This window comes from Podarcis bocagei (genome assembly GCF_964188305.1).
Source record: "Podarcis bocagei genome assembly, chromosome: 1".
Lineage (NCBI taxonomy): Eukaryota > Metazoa > Chordata > Lepidosauria > Squamata > Lacertidae > Podarcis > Podarcis bocagei.
In genome coordinates, this window is record NC_138125.1 from 86,510,885 (window position 1) to 86,527,432 (window position 16,548).

General features: G+C 44.3%; 1 protein-coding gene and 1 long non-coding RNA gene across 4 annotated transcripts in view; one reads left to right on the plus strand and one right to left on the minus strand.

Moving 5' to 3' along the window:
* Window positions 1–4,495, minus strand: part of CLCF1 (cardiotrophin like cytokine factor 1) — a 51,144-nt gene extending 46,649 nt beyond the window's left edge. Inside the window, exon 1 of one of the 2 annotated variants that reach the window (XM_081170054.1) lies at window positions 4,151–4,495. In XM_081170054.1, the coding sequence (XP_081026180.1) occupies window positions 4,151–4,166 (16 nt within the window). In that variant the 5' untranslated portion in view covers window positions 4,167–4,495. Of the gene's footprint in view, window positions 1–3,155; window positions 3,604–4,150 lie in introns of those variants that run through there. The other variant, XM_081170053.1, reaches the window with a different exon arrangement.
* The window catches only part of LOC308573324, an 85,669-nt gene that overhangs the window by 62,393 nt on the left and 6,728 nt on the right, over window positions 1–16,548 (plus strand). Inside the window, exon 4 of one of the 2 annotated variants that reach the window (XR_014002036.1) lies at window positions 12,788–13,918. The exons of the other annotated variant lie outside the window; for it this stretch is intronic. This is a non-coding gene — a long non-coding RNA (uncharacterized lncRNA). Of the gene's footprint in view, window positions 1–12,787; window positions 13,919–16,548 lie in introns of those variants that run through there. 2 annotated transcript variants of the gene reach the window in all.

Below are 16,548 nucleotides of genomic sequence, written 5' to 3' on the forward strand. Positions count from 1 at the left end.
ACTCATCTTATTGTGGGAAAGAAGCCAGTGCTGATATAAGGCATAGTGCAGGCCCAGACTGAGACAGTGGCAAGACTTCCTCTGTTGCCCATTTACTGGGCAAGTTGTGCTGTACAATGTAGTGCTCACAGCCAAGGTTTATGTTATATCCCACTTTTCTTCCATCATGGAACCCAAGGCAGTGGACATGGGATTCCCAGGTGGTCTCTCATCCAGGCACTGACCAGACCCAAACCTGCTTAGCTTCAGCAAGGAGTGGTCCAATGTGCCTTCTGACCACAGCCAGACCTAGTCTCGTTTCTATCTAGTGTGCCATTTTCCCTAGATGAAAGCTGTGTGGGGCAACCCCAGTAGCTTGTGGCAGCACTCAAATGGGTGAAGGTGTGCTTGTGCACCAACTCAAGACTGGCTTTCCAGTCCTCAGGTGTGAAACCTATGAAATAGCCGTCAGGAAGACAGTGGCTTAGATTGCATGCTAGGGTGTATTGTCCTCAAAGGGCTCCAGGCATCCTTCGTTTTAGGTATTAAGCAACGTGGCTGTTAAAAGTATTATGTTTCTGAATAGGACTGTTACATGCATGGATTTAGTGCCCATCCTGTCTCATACCTTACTATCCTTATACTGACTGTTTACATTCTGTCTGTTTACTAGTTATATATAGCCACACGGTTATACTAAGCAAGCCCTATCTCACACAGATTTCTACCCTTCTCACGCACTGAAATTAATTCCATCCCCCACTTTTGTTCTGAGCAGGGCCAGAGCTTACTCAGATGCCGCCATTCGCAAGAGGGGACATCCTTATGCACACAACCATGTGTGTGCTTTTTCAAAAGCGCATCCCAAGGTGTCCCACTAAGCCACCGGACAGTACAATAAAACACTTTGGCTCCTAAGAAAAGAACAACAAGAGTAGTTGGCCTTTCCACATGCAGTTCACAGCAATGATTTTGCTATGCATCAACACCAGGATCAAAACTCATTCAAAGCTGACCCTTTTGGGGGCTCTTAATGTCTTTGCCAACTTGGGATGGACAGTTGGAAATGGAAAATAAGCCAGTAGTAAAGGCTCCCAGCCCCATTACCTCTGAGCAGCAAATTTAATGAGGAGCATCTGTAGGGAAAGGAGATGCATTGGTGTGGCCATGGACATGCATATGGATGTACATGGCTGTTTTGAGCATGAGGAGTATGTATGGTCCTTAACTAGGGAGTGTATTCCAATCTACATGTGGCTCCATAACATGCCTGGATACTTTCCCTGGGATAGTCCCAGCCTCTCTTTTGAGATGCTCCCTCCATAGCAGTGATCTTGTATTCCAGCCACCTTTTTATCCCTGCACATATAAGCTAAGGTTGACCTTCCTATGAGTACAGTGGATCTGCAGCCATAGTATTCCACAGCATAGAGCCTTTTCAGGTGTGACGGTTGGCTGTCTGTTTGGAGGATAGGCTCCCACATCCCCTCTTGCACACAACAGGGGGCCGTGTTGCCTGCTGCTTGCCAGCCTGCACTGGTGCCCAACTATGCAGCAGGCAAACAGGGTTCAACTTGTTTCCAGAGACACCATCCCTCTAGATAATCTCACATGCATGCATCTGTGCCATTTCCCAGCACACCATTGCCCTTTCTAGTCACACCTACCCCACTCAGTTCCCTCCTGTGCAGCATCCTTCCCCCCCCCCCCGCCGCTACCCAACTCTAAGTAGCTTTCTGCTTTAAAGCAAAAAGAGCCAACAAATGGCACTTTGACAGCCTATCAGCCCAATGTATTGCTGGGTAGGATCCCTCTCTAATTTGGGCTGTTCTGGAGAGAAATCCCATAAAAAGATGCCTAGTCCCAAGCTGCTAGCTGCAGCTGCTGGATGGGAGTGATAGAACCATTTGCGCCTATCAGTTTTAGCTCTATTCTCTCCCTCCCTGCCTGCGCTGCCCCCCTTCCATGCCTTTTCCTGGCTATCTCAGCCAAGGAGCAGAACTGACCGGCAGTAAATAGACCCAAGCCGATAGACAGCATCTTTCCCCAACAGACCTAGCAGTGAGAATTTGGGCTGTTGTTCATTTGAGACATGAAAGAGCAAGTTCTGCGTATGCCTGTCTACTGGTCTCCTCGGCCTCACATTTTCCGGCATATCCCCCTCCACATTCCCTGCTTTGCCTTTTCCAGCATCCAGGCAAGGGAGAAAAAATCCCAAAGATTTTTCTGTTTTTGTTTTGCTTTGTTTGTTTGCTCTTTCTTTTTAAAATAGCTGACTCTGTGGGAGCAAGAGACTCCCCTCTCCCCCAAACAGCGTGATTGTCAAAAGAGCCAGTCCAGGAAACAAACCACTTTTGACCTTTTAAGGCTTGTTTTTACATTTTTATTTTATTTTAAACACAAGCCCTCTCCCAGAAAGCCTGGGGTGTTGTCTGCAAAACACAAAACCCCCATTGCTTATAAAAATTACACCCTGCAGGAAAAAGTTCTCTCATTCCAAGTAATCGCGCCCCCTCCGCAACTCCTTTCCAACCTTTTCAAAGTAACAGCAAGAAAAGTTTTGTTAACCGGCTGCAAATGTTAAAACTCTAAGGATTAACAACAACAGCAACAAAAACCCCTAACATTATTTAGGAAGATTGGACACTTCCTAGGGTTTTGTGCCCCCCCTCCATCCGCCGGAGCAAAGGACGTTTCCTCGTTCTTTGCAGAAAAAACTTGTTTCAGGGTGGTTCCCCCCTCCCCTTTCACTTCTCCTGTTCTTTGTTTAAAAACAAACAAACAAACCTTTATTTTGGTAACCAAACATACTTTCTTTCTGTGCTGGGGCAGCACTTAAAGCACGACAAGGGGGGTGGTAACCCTTTATAGCCCTTGTCTAAAATGCTGGTGACTTTGATTTTCCTCTGTCAGTTTTGGATGTTATTCCCTTACTAAGCAGCGTCTCTCTCTCCCCTTCTCTCCCCCCCCCCCCAGTAATCACAAACATGCATGAAAAAGAGAGAAGGGGGGGCAAAGGGAAAGTCTTAAATCAGTCCCAAAGCCAGACAGACGTTTTAATCAAATCAAATTAGAATCAGCAGCGGTTTTGGGGTGGGGGGAAGATGAGGCGCATGGCAAGAACCCCCCGCCGCCCCATCCCCCCTCTCAAAACTGAATGAGATGCGAGCCCTTACCTGGACCCCCCCCAGCAACACATAGCATAGTAGACTCAGAGTTTGGGCTGGGGGCGACGCTGCGGGTTAGCAGGCAAACGGTTTTGTTCCGAAGCTCCTGGCGCAGAGTGAAAAAATTGCCTTTCTCCCCGGCTGGCTCTGCCCCCGGTTCCGTTCCTTTTTTTCCCTCCCCCCTTTTCCCTATTTGTTTTGGTTTGTGTTTGCTGGGTGTTAGGTGGGAAAAGTTGTCTGTACGCTTTTTTTTTGGTATGTGTGCAAAGTTTTCACCACTCTCTGTCTCTGTCTCTCTCTCTCACTCTCTCTCTCTCTCCTCTTCCACCTCCCGTGATTTGCTCTTTTGATTGGTGTCCAGGAATGTAAGAATATAAAAAAGAAAAAGGAGAAAAAAGTGCATACACCCTCTCTCGAAGCTGCTGCCTTTCCTTTTTCCCTCCCTCCTTTTTTTTTAAATCAAGTGTTAAGCAGAACCAGGTTGCTTTCAAGAATGTATTTGATGCAATTGTATACAAGCGGAGGGTCATTCATTTCTTTCTCCTTCTCTCTCTCTCCCCCCCCCCACCTCTCCACCCCACATTTGCCACCCACCTCAGCATACCCCACTGCAGCTCTTCAAACTTTGGGGTGGGGAGGGGCAAGAGAAAGGTAAAGGAGCCAGCAGTATGCATTTCCCTCAAAGTAAAGAAGGAAGCGGGAGAAAACTTTTGTTTTGTTTTGTTAAAGAACTATCCAGAGGAAATGCCAGCCCACCATACCCCACCCTAACCCCCTCCCAACCCCGCTCTCTAGATCTCTGGATGCTGCCAAGATTTGCTAGTGGCATTTTTTAACACAAAAAAAGGAAGGAAGAAGAAAAAGAAGAAGGGGGGGTCTTCCAGTAAATGCTGGAGAAATTGAACATGTTTGTGAGGGCTCAGTTGAGGTTCTCAGTGGGGAGAGGTGGGCTGGCTTCCCTGCGCAGGAGGGGAGGCCTGCAGAAAGGTACCCGGGACTCCTACCTGCTCTGAACTCCATCTGGTTAAAGCCCCAGTCCGGCGCAGCCCTTGAAGGTAGGTGTGTGGCTGGATGCTTCCTTTCGCCGAGGGGTCTGCATGGAGTCTGCTGCCTCCTTTATTCTGGGCCAGGATTAATAATCCCATTTGCCAATCCCACTCACTAGGGTTTGGTTGTGGGTTTGGTTTTTGTGTGTGTGTGTGGTTTGTTGTTGTTTTTTAATTTGGTGAAGATATTCACGAAACCTTCCCTTCTACCCCCCCTTTCCTCCTTTCTGACGCGTAAAGCTTTAACCACAAAGCAAAGCCCAGTCCCAGAGGGTGGGAGTATGTGGGGGGGCATGGGGGGAGGAGGAGAGGCACCGCAGATTGGCTCCTCTCCCCTACAAAGAGACAAGGCGAGGTGAGTGTGTGAAGCCACCCTGTCTCGGGCTGAAATGCCAGATTTGGAAAAGGGAGGTGGAGGGAGATGGGGGGGAGGAAGATGGGGGGGAAGGGGTGGGGATAGACGGGAGAAACTGACCCATTCTCTTTCTCCACTTCTTTCGCCTTTCCTCATGCTTCCCGTTCTGACTCCCTGCAGTACTTGCCTGTCTAAGAATCCCCTTGGCCCAGACTTTTGGCCCGGTCTGCAGCAGGCTTTTTGACATCCGCGCCCCAGCCAAGTGCCAAGCAACTGGGGCCAGCGGCTGCCTTCCCACTGCCCTTTTGCAGGAAACAAAACACAATGGCTTGCCAGTGGGTTGTTGTCGGATGCTTGTCCCATTCTCACAATCAGAGTGGTGGCGTTTAGTCACCAGCAGGTGACTAAACCTCCAGGCGACAGATGTCATGAAAGGCTGATGTAGGAGTGAGTACCGAGAGATAGTTTGCTCAGCAGGCAGGCAGTCAAGGGCATTGGTAAGGGGGCCTTTTGTCTCTTTCTCTTCGCCCAGAAAAAAAAAATCATACACATTTGTCTCTCATTCATCCCAGTGTTCTTCCTTCCGTTCCTTTGTGTGTTTGTGTGTAATATATACATATATAGGTTCTGATCGTAATTCATTAATCAGCAAAAGACTTGTCAGTCCTATTTCAACACAAGGCTTGTGACTCAGCACTCTGCTTTCCAACTTTAGGGGCAACCTCCCTTACGCTGAATGGACTCATTGGAAAGGGGCTCTAATGAGGAAACAGGGGAGGCTGCAAAAGCGTTCAGGGGGTTGTTTGAAGGGGGGCATTAGGTTTGCTGCAGAGGAAGTATTCCTTTAAAAATAGCCATGCAAGTGATATGTATGGGAATGGAAACATTAATACTGAAGTGATAGCAGCACCCTACTTAATGAAAGATAATGTTGTATCTCTCATAGAACCCTTACAACTTAGCATAGCTTTCCCCACCCCACCAGTTCTGAGCACTGGTTTGGTTGTTCATATTTGTCCACTTAGTATACACTGATATGTCCCATTCATCAGGGTTTGCACACATGTAACCATGCAAGCAAGCAATTTTTTCGACAGGCCCCAGTTCTGCAGACCTTGCAGATGCAACATCTCCGTTAGCAAATTGTCAGCATAAGTGGTTCTGATCCAGCAAACCTCCACTGCATTAGTTTGGGTGTTTGCATTCCGTCCCTTCTGCTACCCAGTTGCTGAGCTCTGGGATCGGTGTAGAGGTTGTTTTTTGTTGGGGCTTTTGAGCTGCGTTGAAATGTATTTTCCCCCACCCCATGTTGCTTAAAAAAGTTATCTGACAAAAGAAATTCTCTCTTTGAATTTAAATGGCTAAGAAATTGTTTATTTTCAATTACCCTTCCTTTGATTAGGACTGACTTTGCTGATGGGAGTCTTTCTAACTAGATGAGGACTTTGGAAATAAACTTCACATTTAAAATAAACTATCAAATGTTATTAAAGCTGGCATGTCAGGTATATAGCAAAAATGAAGGAAAAAAGGAACCAAAGCTTGTTTATTCACATTACTAAATATTTACATATTTTGCAAACAAGAAAAGCAAGGGAGAGAAGGGCTTTGTGCTGTACAAGGAAATCCAATCACTTCATCCAAAATTAATTGCGTTCGTGAATATATATGTTTTTTCATTGTTAAAACCTGACTCGTTATTTACATGGAAAAACTATTATGGGGCTTTGAACTTTAGGAAAGAGGGGTTGGGGGACGTATTCCTTTTTTCCCCTTGCAGGCTTTCGCGCAGTGCTTTGTGTAAAAACAAAGGCACTCACAGACACAACTAATTTTAGCATTTCCAGCCCTCCAAGAGCCTTGTGCCTCCAAAAGGTGAAATTTAGCATTTTTCTCAAATGTAGTTTGAACCACTCAGCATTTTAAGTCTTATAAAATGTTTTAAGCTGTGAATTCATGAACTTTCCATTCTTTATTTAAAGTAACTATTCACTTAACTGTTTCACACACCCATTTATTTCTTAGTCATTGGAGATTTATGTACCTCCAATAGGGCCAAGGTGAACTGATATTTCTTTTGTGTACAGAATAAATAAATCTAAGGTAAGCAGCAGCAGTCCAATTTATATATTTACAAGAAACTGAGTCCTGCACAAAGCGCTGCCTTTTCTTTTTGTCTAGACACAAGTTTACATGTTTGTAAAATGCGTAGAAGTTTTCAGGCACATCGCTGCCTAGTCCTTGTTCCATGCTGTGTTTTCTTGAGCCTGCTGCAAAAGAGTGCAGAATTAGTTGAAATGGGCTTTGAGGGTTGTATGAGGGAAGGTGCAGTATGGGACCCAGAAAGGCATATCCCAAACTGTGAGTTTTTGGTTCTTGAGCTAAAGAAGAGAGATGCTTCTATTTGAAGATAAATTTCTTTTCTAGCAGATAAACTCTGAACCTTGAACTTCCAGATTTTATTTTATTTTTATTTTATTTACAAAGGGGCATTTGGGAAGCTTGGAGCGTAAAAGACACCCATCATGTGCCAAGGACGTGTGAAAAATATGTGACCTGTGTTTTGTCCTCCTGTATTAAAAATGCTCTAGAGCAACAGCCAGCCCTTGAAATCAGAAGGATCCTGTAAAACAAATTGTGACTGCCAGTCTTAGCTGGAACTGACCACATGCCGTGAAAATGCTAATATGCAGTAGCAGCCAAGGAAATTTCAAAAAAGGTTTGAAAATTAATAGTGAAGGGGTTCACAACATGCTTGTTTCCCAGTACATATAAGCATATTCCTTTACAACAGGGCTGGGAGACTCTGTGGTCCTTCAGATGTTGCTGGACTACAACTCTCATCATCCTTAGCCATTGGCCATGCTGGCTGGGGCTGGTGGGAGTTGGAGTCCAGCAGCATCTGGAGGGCCATAGTTCCCCCAGCCCTACTTTGACAATAGAGTTTTTTCACATTCCATGAAACATGGTGGAATAGAGACCCGGATCTAGATCACAGTTCATCAACTTCCCGTCCTGGATAAGCAGTAGTTGGGTCCAGAAATGTAGACGAGAGGCATGCCCGAAGCACACAGTGGGAATTTACAGACTGAAAGAGCAGCAGCTGTGTCATACCACCAGTTTATAAAACTTGTGAAGACTATTTGCATCCTTTGGGTCGTTATGGGTTATGTGAGCTGTAATTTGGTACATCAGAACCTGGGGCAGAGCCACTCTGAATAGGAGAAAGGGCACACGTACCTTAAGAGATTTGCATTCCAGATTAACAGCCAGGCCTGTTTGGTAACTGCCGCTGACCCAAAGTGCACATTATTTTGCCTTACAAGACTAAGGGCTCATCCACATTTTGCTTATCCCGGGTCTGAGTGGTTTTCTGCTTGTCTCGTGCTTTCTAGGCACGGCACGGGGTCTGAGCAGTTTACCGTTTGCCCCTTTGCTTTCCCCAGGAACACCAGCTCTTTACAGCTGAATTGGAGCAAATGTCAGTCCTTGGGAAACCTAATTGGCATTTACTCTGATTCGGTGATAAAGAGAGGGTTTTCCCGGGGGGGGGGGGGAGCAGTGGAACAAGGGCAAGTGTGGATGAGCCCTAACACATTTGACCGTAAGTACTAATTCTAACCATTGTGGAAGCCAAAAGACAAGGGGAGCCCCATTTGCTCTCCAAAATAATTCTTGCTTCTCACAGGCAGCTTCCTTCTTAAGGCTTAAAATAATACAAATTTCTTCTCTGCCAAAAGATGTATATTCAAGTGTTCCAGGAATTGTACTTTAAAAAAGCAACCTAACCCTAATTGTGTGGTTGGGAAATACATATTAGTGTATATTTTGTGAGCTTTGTTCTCGTAAGTTTTCTTTTTCAGAACTATTGGTGAGGAATGACATATACAGGACACTGAGAATGTGGGGGAGCACTGGCTGGAGTTTGAGGAGTTATACAGAATGAAGCTCCACTTCCTGGCCACTTTAACCCACCCACAGATTACCCTGGTTTTACAACAAATTCTGCCTTCACCTTTTAAGTGTCGTTCTACAACCGTGAGGTCTCAAAACATACTTTTTTAAAAGTGAGATTTTTAGGGTTCTGGCTGGAACACAGATGTTTCCCTGAAGCCAGAGCCGCTTCAGATGTTATAAAACTGGGGGAATAGACAGACAGGAAGCACAAGAGTGATGCTTTTTTCGCTCCTGCAGTTCTCTGTTGTCATCTCAAATAGAACCTTTAAATTTCACCCTCTTGGGGAGTTGCAGAAATGCCCACGGTTCCATTTCAGCTTATTCATTTCATTGCAGCAAGTGTGCATGTGTGAAAAGTCTACTTTGGATAATATGGGGGGGGGGGGACATTAGGAAGCAGGCACGTAAACCCTAACCGTAGAAGCCTCTCTATGTTATGTAGGTGGTTATATGCCTTGACAAAAGGACTACTGCAGCATTGTCAGTGTGCTCTTTAGTTGATATATGCTCTCTGGCTAATTAATGTGGAATAAATACCATCCTTGCTTGTTGTTTTTTATTATCCCAGCCATTAAAAAGACTGATCAAGATTGCTTCATGTGGCAACTCTTAAAAGATTTGAAAAACAAGCTTGAGTAAAGATAAAGTGCTTTAACGCTTTGCCTTTCTGCATTAAGTGATCTTGTGAATGTCTTGTTAGGTCTGCTAAATTGATCCAGCTTGGATCTGACAGCCAGATACATATAAATTCTGTTCGCTCTTTGCCTTTGCCTCAGGCAGTCTTCCATCTCCTTAGCATTCCTGGACCACATTCACACAGTTACTTTAACCAGCCATTTGCTGTGCTTAATGCTCCCTAACTCCTGTATTATTCACACTGTGAACGCAGCAGTAGGAAGAGTACGGATCCCACTTTTAATACCATACTTATTGTTCCTTACATCTGCAGGAATATTGTGGAAATAAAACCTTCTTTTCCCCCCTTTCCAGGGTGCCTCTTGACAACTGCAGAAATTATAGCTTAATTGCCCTCTAGGAAGTAGAGTTAAGAGGAATTCTGGGATACCTGCACATGACATCACTGAATGGGATCTCCTGGGGCATTAGGTAGTCTATTTCTTAAAATGCATATTAATTGTACAGAAATCAAAGTACGGTTTTTAGAACTCAGAAGTACCTAACGTTGCTTTTGTGGTACTCTTGTAAATGCCACCAAAAGCAGTTCCGACTCTCTTTCCTCCCACAGCAATGAATTGTGGCCGACTCCAGTTTGCATGTCCAAGCACCCCTTTAATGAGGAGGTGATCAGTTAAAGGCTTTCTTCTCTTTTCAGTCTCCATTAAATAACCACCAAGCATCCTGCCATCTTGCATCCTGTCATCTTCAGCGCTTTCGTGAACTGCTTTCTATTCCTTCCCGCTGCCCATTTTTAAAATCTCTTCAGCCATTTTCCTGAAGTATTGGTACTTCGTGCCATGGAATGCACTTTGCCTCCTTACCAGAAAAGTGAGATATCCTCATTTCAGATTGAGATGTAGGTCAGAAAGGGACTTGCCCAAATCTGCCAGGGACGTGTCAGAGTGAAGATTTGAGCCCACATTCCCCATATGTCAGGCAGGTGCTCTGGCTTTTTGAGATGTCCTTCCAGAGAGCAGCAGGAAGTCCCTCAGTCCCACAGCCACCCTTCTGATCACTCCTAGCAGATCAGAGATTCTTCCATGGACTGTTAGAGTTTTGGAAGTTTTGAAGGCTTCTTCTTCTCTGGCCTTCTCATGAAGAAGTCAGCCTCTGCGGGTCATGTCCTTGCTCGACACGTAGCCCAATCCCTGGCATGAGGCCGAGCCATTCCTTACATGGAAGCATAGGGTACCACCTGGTTCAGAAAGTCCTGGCAGGCTTCCTAGCTCTACCATTGGCAGCCCTGCCTCTCTCACCTCCCTCCCCCCACCCTGCTGCATCGCAGGAAGCACTGTGGGTGGTTTTGAGCTCACCAGAGAGGGGTGAGTCCTTCCCCCAATCTCTAGAGGCGCCAGCACTAGCCAAACCTCCCACTGCCAATGTTTGATTGAGCTCCTTCCCAGCCTCTCCCCCCCCCCACTTCCCCAATAGCTATTCTTATTGAGTGTTTTGTTGTTGTTTTGGCAAAGGTTTAAATAAGGGCAGTGGGACAGGAGAATCATATAACATTTCTGGCTCTTCCGTCAGCCTGCAGTGATATCACTAGGAAGATCCCACAGGCATCAGGCTGAAATCCTAGCTGTTAGTACTGTAAACCAGCCTTCCCCAACCTGGTGCCCTCCAGATGTTTTGGACTACAACTCCCATCAGCCTGTGCCTGATGCTCTCCAGCACACACAGGCTGTGGCTGATGGGAGTTTTAGTCTGAAATGTCTGGGGAGCTCCGGGTTGGCGAAGGTTGCTGCAAACCCTAGCAATGGCTGCTGGTTCTATTCTCCATGCTATATATATATGCTGATGTCACAGAAAGATGCTGCTCTCTTCTCTTCCAGCCCTTCCCCTCTTGCCTCTCATTCATTCCTTGCTCCCGCTCCACCACATGCCTGTGCTGTCTTCCCACAGCTGCTCTTTTCAAGTTCATAACCCTCTCGCTCGAGGTTCCCCTCTTACCTGTTTCCTATCCATCCACTAAAGGGATTGGCAAAGGAGTTGACTCTGTGACAGGGAAATGACGTCATGGGATTTTATAAGCTGACATTCCAAAGTGATTAATGGGGTTGGGTGCTCCACAGACTTATCATTTCATGTTCTTTTGGCAGTCCTGGACAGGAACCACCATTGGTCACATTTGTGATGTGCTGGGAGCTTTGCTCTACCTACAGCCACAAGTAAAATCAATACGGTGAATGCTAAAAAGAAACAACAAGATAATATACCTTTGTCATGGCATTAAGACTTTTACTTATAACACACAGTGAGCACTAGGATCATAGGAAGCTGCCTTATACAAAGTCAGACCATTGGCTCATTAAGTTCAGTTCTGTCAACACAGACCAGCAGTAGGTCTCCGGGATTTCATGCAGGAGTCTCTCCCAGCCGTACCTGGAGATAACCAGGGATTGAACATGGGACCTTTGGTATGCAAACCATGTGCTATACCACTGAGCTATGGCACTCAATGTTAAATGAACCAGAGGGGAAACGGCATGCTCCATTGCGGAGTGGGACCTGAGGCACAGTAGTAGCATCTCATCAGTGTCTGCAAGCCATAGAATAATGATGTGTTTGGCCCTACATACTCCTCATTCCCCGCCCCATGGCAGGCCCAAAAATGTGTTGTTGTTTTTCTGGCTTAAGGGTGTTTAGGTCCTAAATTGGGAGTCTGGAAAGACAATGTGCTATACAGATGGAAAGCAGCATTAGGTACTTATGTGAGAGTTACATGTAAATGTTATTGGCCTTTCTGTAGCAACATTATTACTCCATGTAAATATTATCAAAGCGATGGAAGTTTGGGGAGTTTCTTTATGGCTAAGAGTGAAAACCTTTGTTTTCAGTGGGATTTCTCCTGTCACCCAAATACAACAATAACATGTTTCAGGTTAAGATAAGACATTTCAGAGAGATATATCTACATTGGTCTCTTGCAGCAAAAACAAGTAAGAGTCTTATGGCACTTTTGGGACTAACAAATGGTCTAAGCTTTGTGGACTAAAAATAAGTTTGTGTACAGTTTTTCATTTTGTGTGTTGTTGTTTTTTTTAAGTTGAGTAGTAGTTTAAGATGGATTAGAAAATGTTTTTCTAACTCATAATACTATAACTCAGGGACATCTGTTAAAGCTGAATTTTCGAAGATTCAGGAGGGACAAAATAAAATCTGTCTTAGTTAAATCTATAAAATTTGCCCCCACGAGATGTAGTGATGGACACCAATTTAGATGGACAAACTCATGAAGGCTAAAGCTATCAATGGCTTCTAGCTTTGATGGCTGTGTACTGCTTTCAGTATTAGAAGCAGTATTGCTTTGAAATACCTGTTTCTGGAGAGCACCAGTGAGGAAAGTACTGTTCTACTGAAGTCCTGCTTGTGGACTTCCCGTGGGCATATGGTTGGCCACTGTGAGAATAGGATGCTGGACTTTTGGCTCCTTCCCGTTCTTATAAGAGGCAGGGGATCAGTTACAGGATCATCTTAAAGCACAACTAGCCCTGCATCCCCATCTTGTCCGTTAAAATCTCTTCATCGGTACCTCTGCAATCTCCGAACAAGTTCTGAAAACCCCTTTAGCTCTGACCTGCTTGCCAGAAAATTTCCCTTTTCAGCTACTGCTGCTTACTCTCCTCTGTGAGAACAGGATGCTGGCTTAAATGGGCATTTGGCCTGATCCAGCAGGGCTCTTCTTGTGTTCTTAAGCTACAAGGAATCTGGGGGAAACACAGGTAATGTGACAATGATTTTCATAACATATGCACAAAAGTGCCATCATTTTCATGTATCCCATCTGAAGCAGATTTAGGTAAGCCTTTTAAAAAACAAAAACCTTAGGCTGCTGCATTTTGTTTTGTTTTTTAAACCAAAGACTATTTGAGGAGAAAGGGGTTTTGTCAGTAGTCGTTCACTCCATGTTGGTAACTTCCCTATTTCAGTGTTACTCTCATCACTCATTTTATAGCCCTTGGCTCTGTTTACAGCAACCGTTAAATGCTGCCCTAACTAGAGAATTACTCATTCCCCCACAGGGTGTCCTACATCACTCCTTCCTTTATCAACAAGTGTCATTTATCTTCACAACATCTCATCTTGATTAGCTAATACGCTATAATGATGAAAATGCTCCTTTAATTTGGGGTCCCCTCCTTAAGATTCATTCCCTGATTACTAGTAGTTCTTACACAGCATTGTCTTGTGTTCAGCACTTGGAATTCCCTTACTACACCCTAGGATCTCAAACAGTGGAGCAAATGTCTTCAGGATTTATGCAGGAAGCCTGTGGAGAGGAGGGCAAGAGTTCCCTCACTACTTACATACACAGATGCACAACCTTTAACATTCTTGTGTCCCATTTTGCAGACCCTCCTTTGTAGCTTTCTATACAATAGTACCTCAGTTTTTAAGAACAGTTCTGTTTAAGAAAGAGTCGGTTTACGAACTCCGCAAAACAGGAAATAGTGTCTCGGTTTGCAAACTTTACCTCGGTCTAAGAACGGAATCCGAACGGTGGAAGGGCACTGGTGGTGGGAGGCCTCATTAGGGAAACGGTTTTGGTTTAAGAACGGACTTCCAGAACGGATTAAGTTCATAAACCGAGGTACCACTGTATGTACATTTGTGTGCCCAAGGATTCCTGTGAACAAGTTGTGAGCAAACTGTTGCTAAACTTGCTCGGAACCTTGCACGTCTTAACATATAAAGCATCTGAGAGCCCTGAGTTACGCATTCTGAACATCAGTGGGGAACAAACAGTTAGTCATCACAAAACTTCGCAGTCGTGTGGGTTATGCACCTAGCAAGATAATTTGACTAGTCTTTCATGTCAACTATGGCCAAGGCAAGTTCCGTTTTGCATACAAGCAAGGCAGGTGTTCTTAAAAGGTAACAGCCTCCTGCAACAAAAAGTATTTGCTCTGAGTACAATATTGATGCGGAATGAACAAACTACATCATGGAAAAGCTAGCATGAAATTACATAACAAGAACTAGGTGTGTGCAGACACACCTCAAAACAGGAGTGGGCGGGTGCATTTTTATCTCCTGCCAGGCTTACTTCCACATTCATCTTGCAATTTAGGATGTGTTTGCTTCCTTTTCCAGTGCTGATTTAGGCTTCATGTCCTCCTCTTTCTCCCCCCACCCCCAATGTTAGCAGGGCTGTCCTTTTTATGTTTTAAAGAACAACTTGTACAGTTATGCAATTAAAAGCTCACTTCGTGCTTAAAATAAATAAATTAAAATCTGCTCTCATGAAAGGTGGTTGTTTCTTCGTGATAACATAGATACTAGCCTATCAGCCCCAGCCACAAAACACTTCTAAAGGAAACTCCTTGGATCTTGATCTTGAAGAAAGGCTTGTGTGCCTGATCAAAATGGTGTGAGTGCCCTTCTTTGGACTCCACTTGTTCTTAGGCACACCTGTTTACACCTGGCGTCATCTTAGTGTATATTGACAAAGAGACAGAGGTAAATTGCACCAAATCTCTGCCATCACCATTGAAGGTCTGAGCTGGCAAACTTATTTCAGAAGAAGGGTGCTTTTTATTAGATTTTTAAATGACATTTTGTGAGATCATGGGGATTCACAACTGTTATTGATTTGGCCCCAAAACAGTATTTCAGTTCTTTGAAAGGTGAATTTTAAATCCCACTCTAGGAAGGCAGGTTCATTCCTCCAAAGAAGCCATAGCTCATTGGTAGAACACAGGGCATGTATCCCAGCTCACTGTCTGGCACAGCAGGTTCCGAGTTGCAGGCCTTGGAAAGCCCCAAGCCCTTGGACAGGCATTGCAGCAAGGTGAGCTGCTTGAGCCAATGGCATGATGAGACTGTGGTGAAGCAGCCATGAGATTTCTTCAGAATACTGTACATGTTGCTTGCAGCCGCTCATTTTATTATGCCATTGCAAAAACTCCCCAAAGTGGACTGAGCAACAGCACAGTAAGTGTGAAGAAAGTTGGATAGGGAACACATGTGTGACTGTTGAATCCACTAAATGGATTCATCTGACCTACACAAATGCCAAATTAATCATGGAAATTAACATATAGGCAATTTTTCAATGGGTTTCTCAGTGTGATGGGAATCTAGAATTCCCTTTTGTATCCCAGGGTTGCTTCCATACTAGAGTGCTGCCAAGGCATTCCTTTTCCATAGTTAATTGGAAGGCAGCAGAATTAAATTAGCAGTTCTACACAAGGATTATATTATCCAGCAGTGCCCTTCTCCATGGCCAAGATCTTGCTATAATGTTTACTTAGAATTAAAGGTTCCCAGCAACATTAATTATAAGTACAACCCTATGCTCAGAAGCCCCATTGAGTCTGATGGAACTTCTCACATAAGTATTAGAGTTTTGCAATTCCTGTTTGAAGGTTTTGCTTGTTGCATGACTTTCTGAGGACTGGTAATAAATGACCCTTCAGTAGCCAAGTTCTGTTTCTGTATGGAGTGAGAAGCATTAATTACTTAAGCCATCATTTTTTTGCTTCCATATATGCAAAATACTATTTCAATTAAAGATTGGGAGGGGAAGTATTTTAGTAACTCTTGTTACCTTCTAAACTCCTGAAATGGAAGAAGTAAAAGGAAATTTGGTGCTAATTGCCCATCTTCAATCAACAGGAAGCCATAAAACAGGTAGAACTTGCAAACAAAATTTTTTAATGAAAAGTACAGAAGCTCATTTTTTAAAAAACTGCCACATGTCATCCTCCCCCCGGCCATCCATGAACTGACAACAGAAAATACTGCAATGCAGTGAGCTAATAAAAGATGTATGGATGTTCCATAAAAAATCTAATGAAAAGGTTAAGTGGGGAAGTAGTCTCTGATCTGTGGTAGTTTTAGAACCTTATTCTATAAAGTGACCATTGCTTTTTCCTTAATCTTGCATTCTTCTCATTGATCCTATCAACTTAGCATATCAAAATATCATGTATTCCTACTGTGGCCAAAGAAATAAGACAGTGCCTTTATTAATCTATTTATTGTTACCCATGTGTTTTAACCTTTCTTGGAAATAATTATACATACCAGACAAGATGTTGAATTCCTAGAGACCACTCACTCCACTGGATACCATCTTCTTTTATAATGTACAATAGAGATGGAGAACTTGTGACCCACCCTCCATGGTGTTGTGGGACTCACCCCCAGGCAGCGTGGCCAAAAAGATGGGAGTTGTAATCTATAGGAGGGCCACAGGCTCCCCATCCCTGATATACAACGAGAATGGTAACCAACCTCCATAGAGACATTTTGGCAAAGGAGTTGCTGCAGTCTGTCCTAAGTTAATTGGGAATCGGTCAGTTGTGATGAAACCAACATAAGGATAGGACAATGGCAGTACGGCATTTGCAACCAACCACTT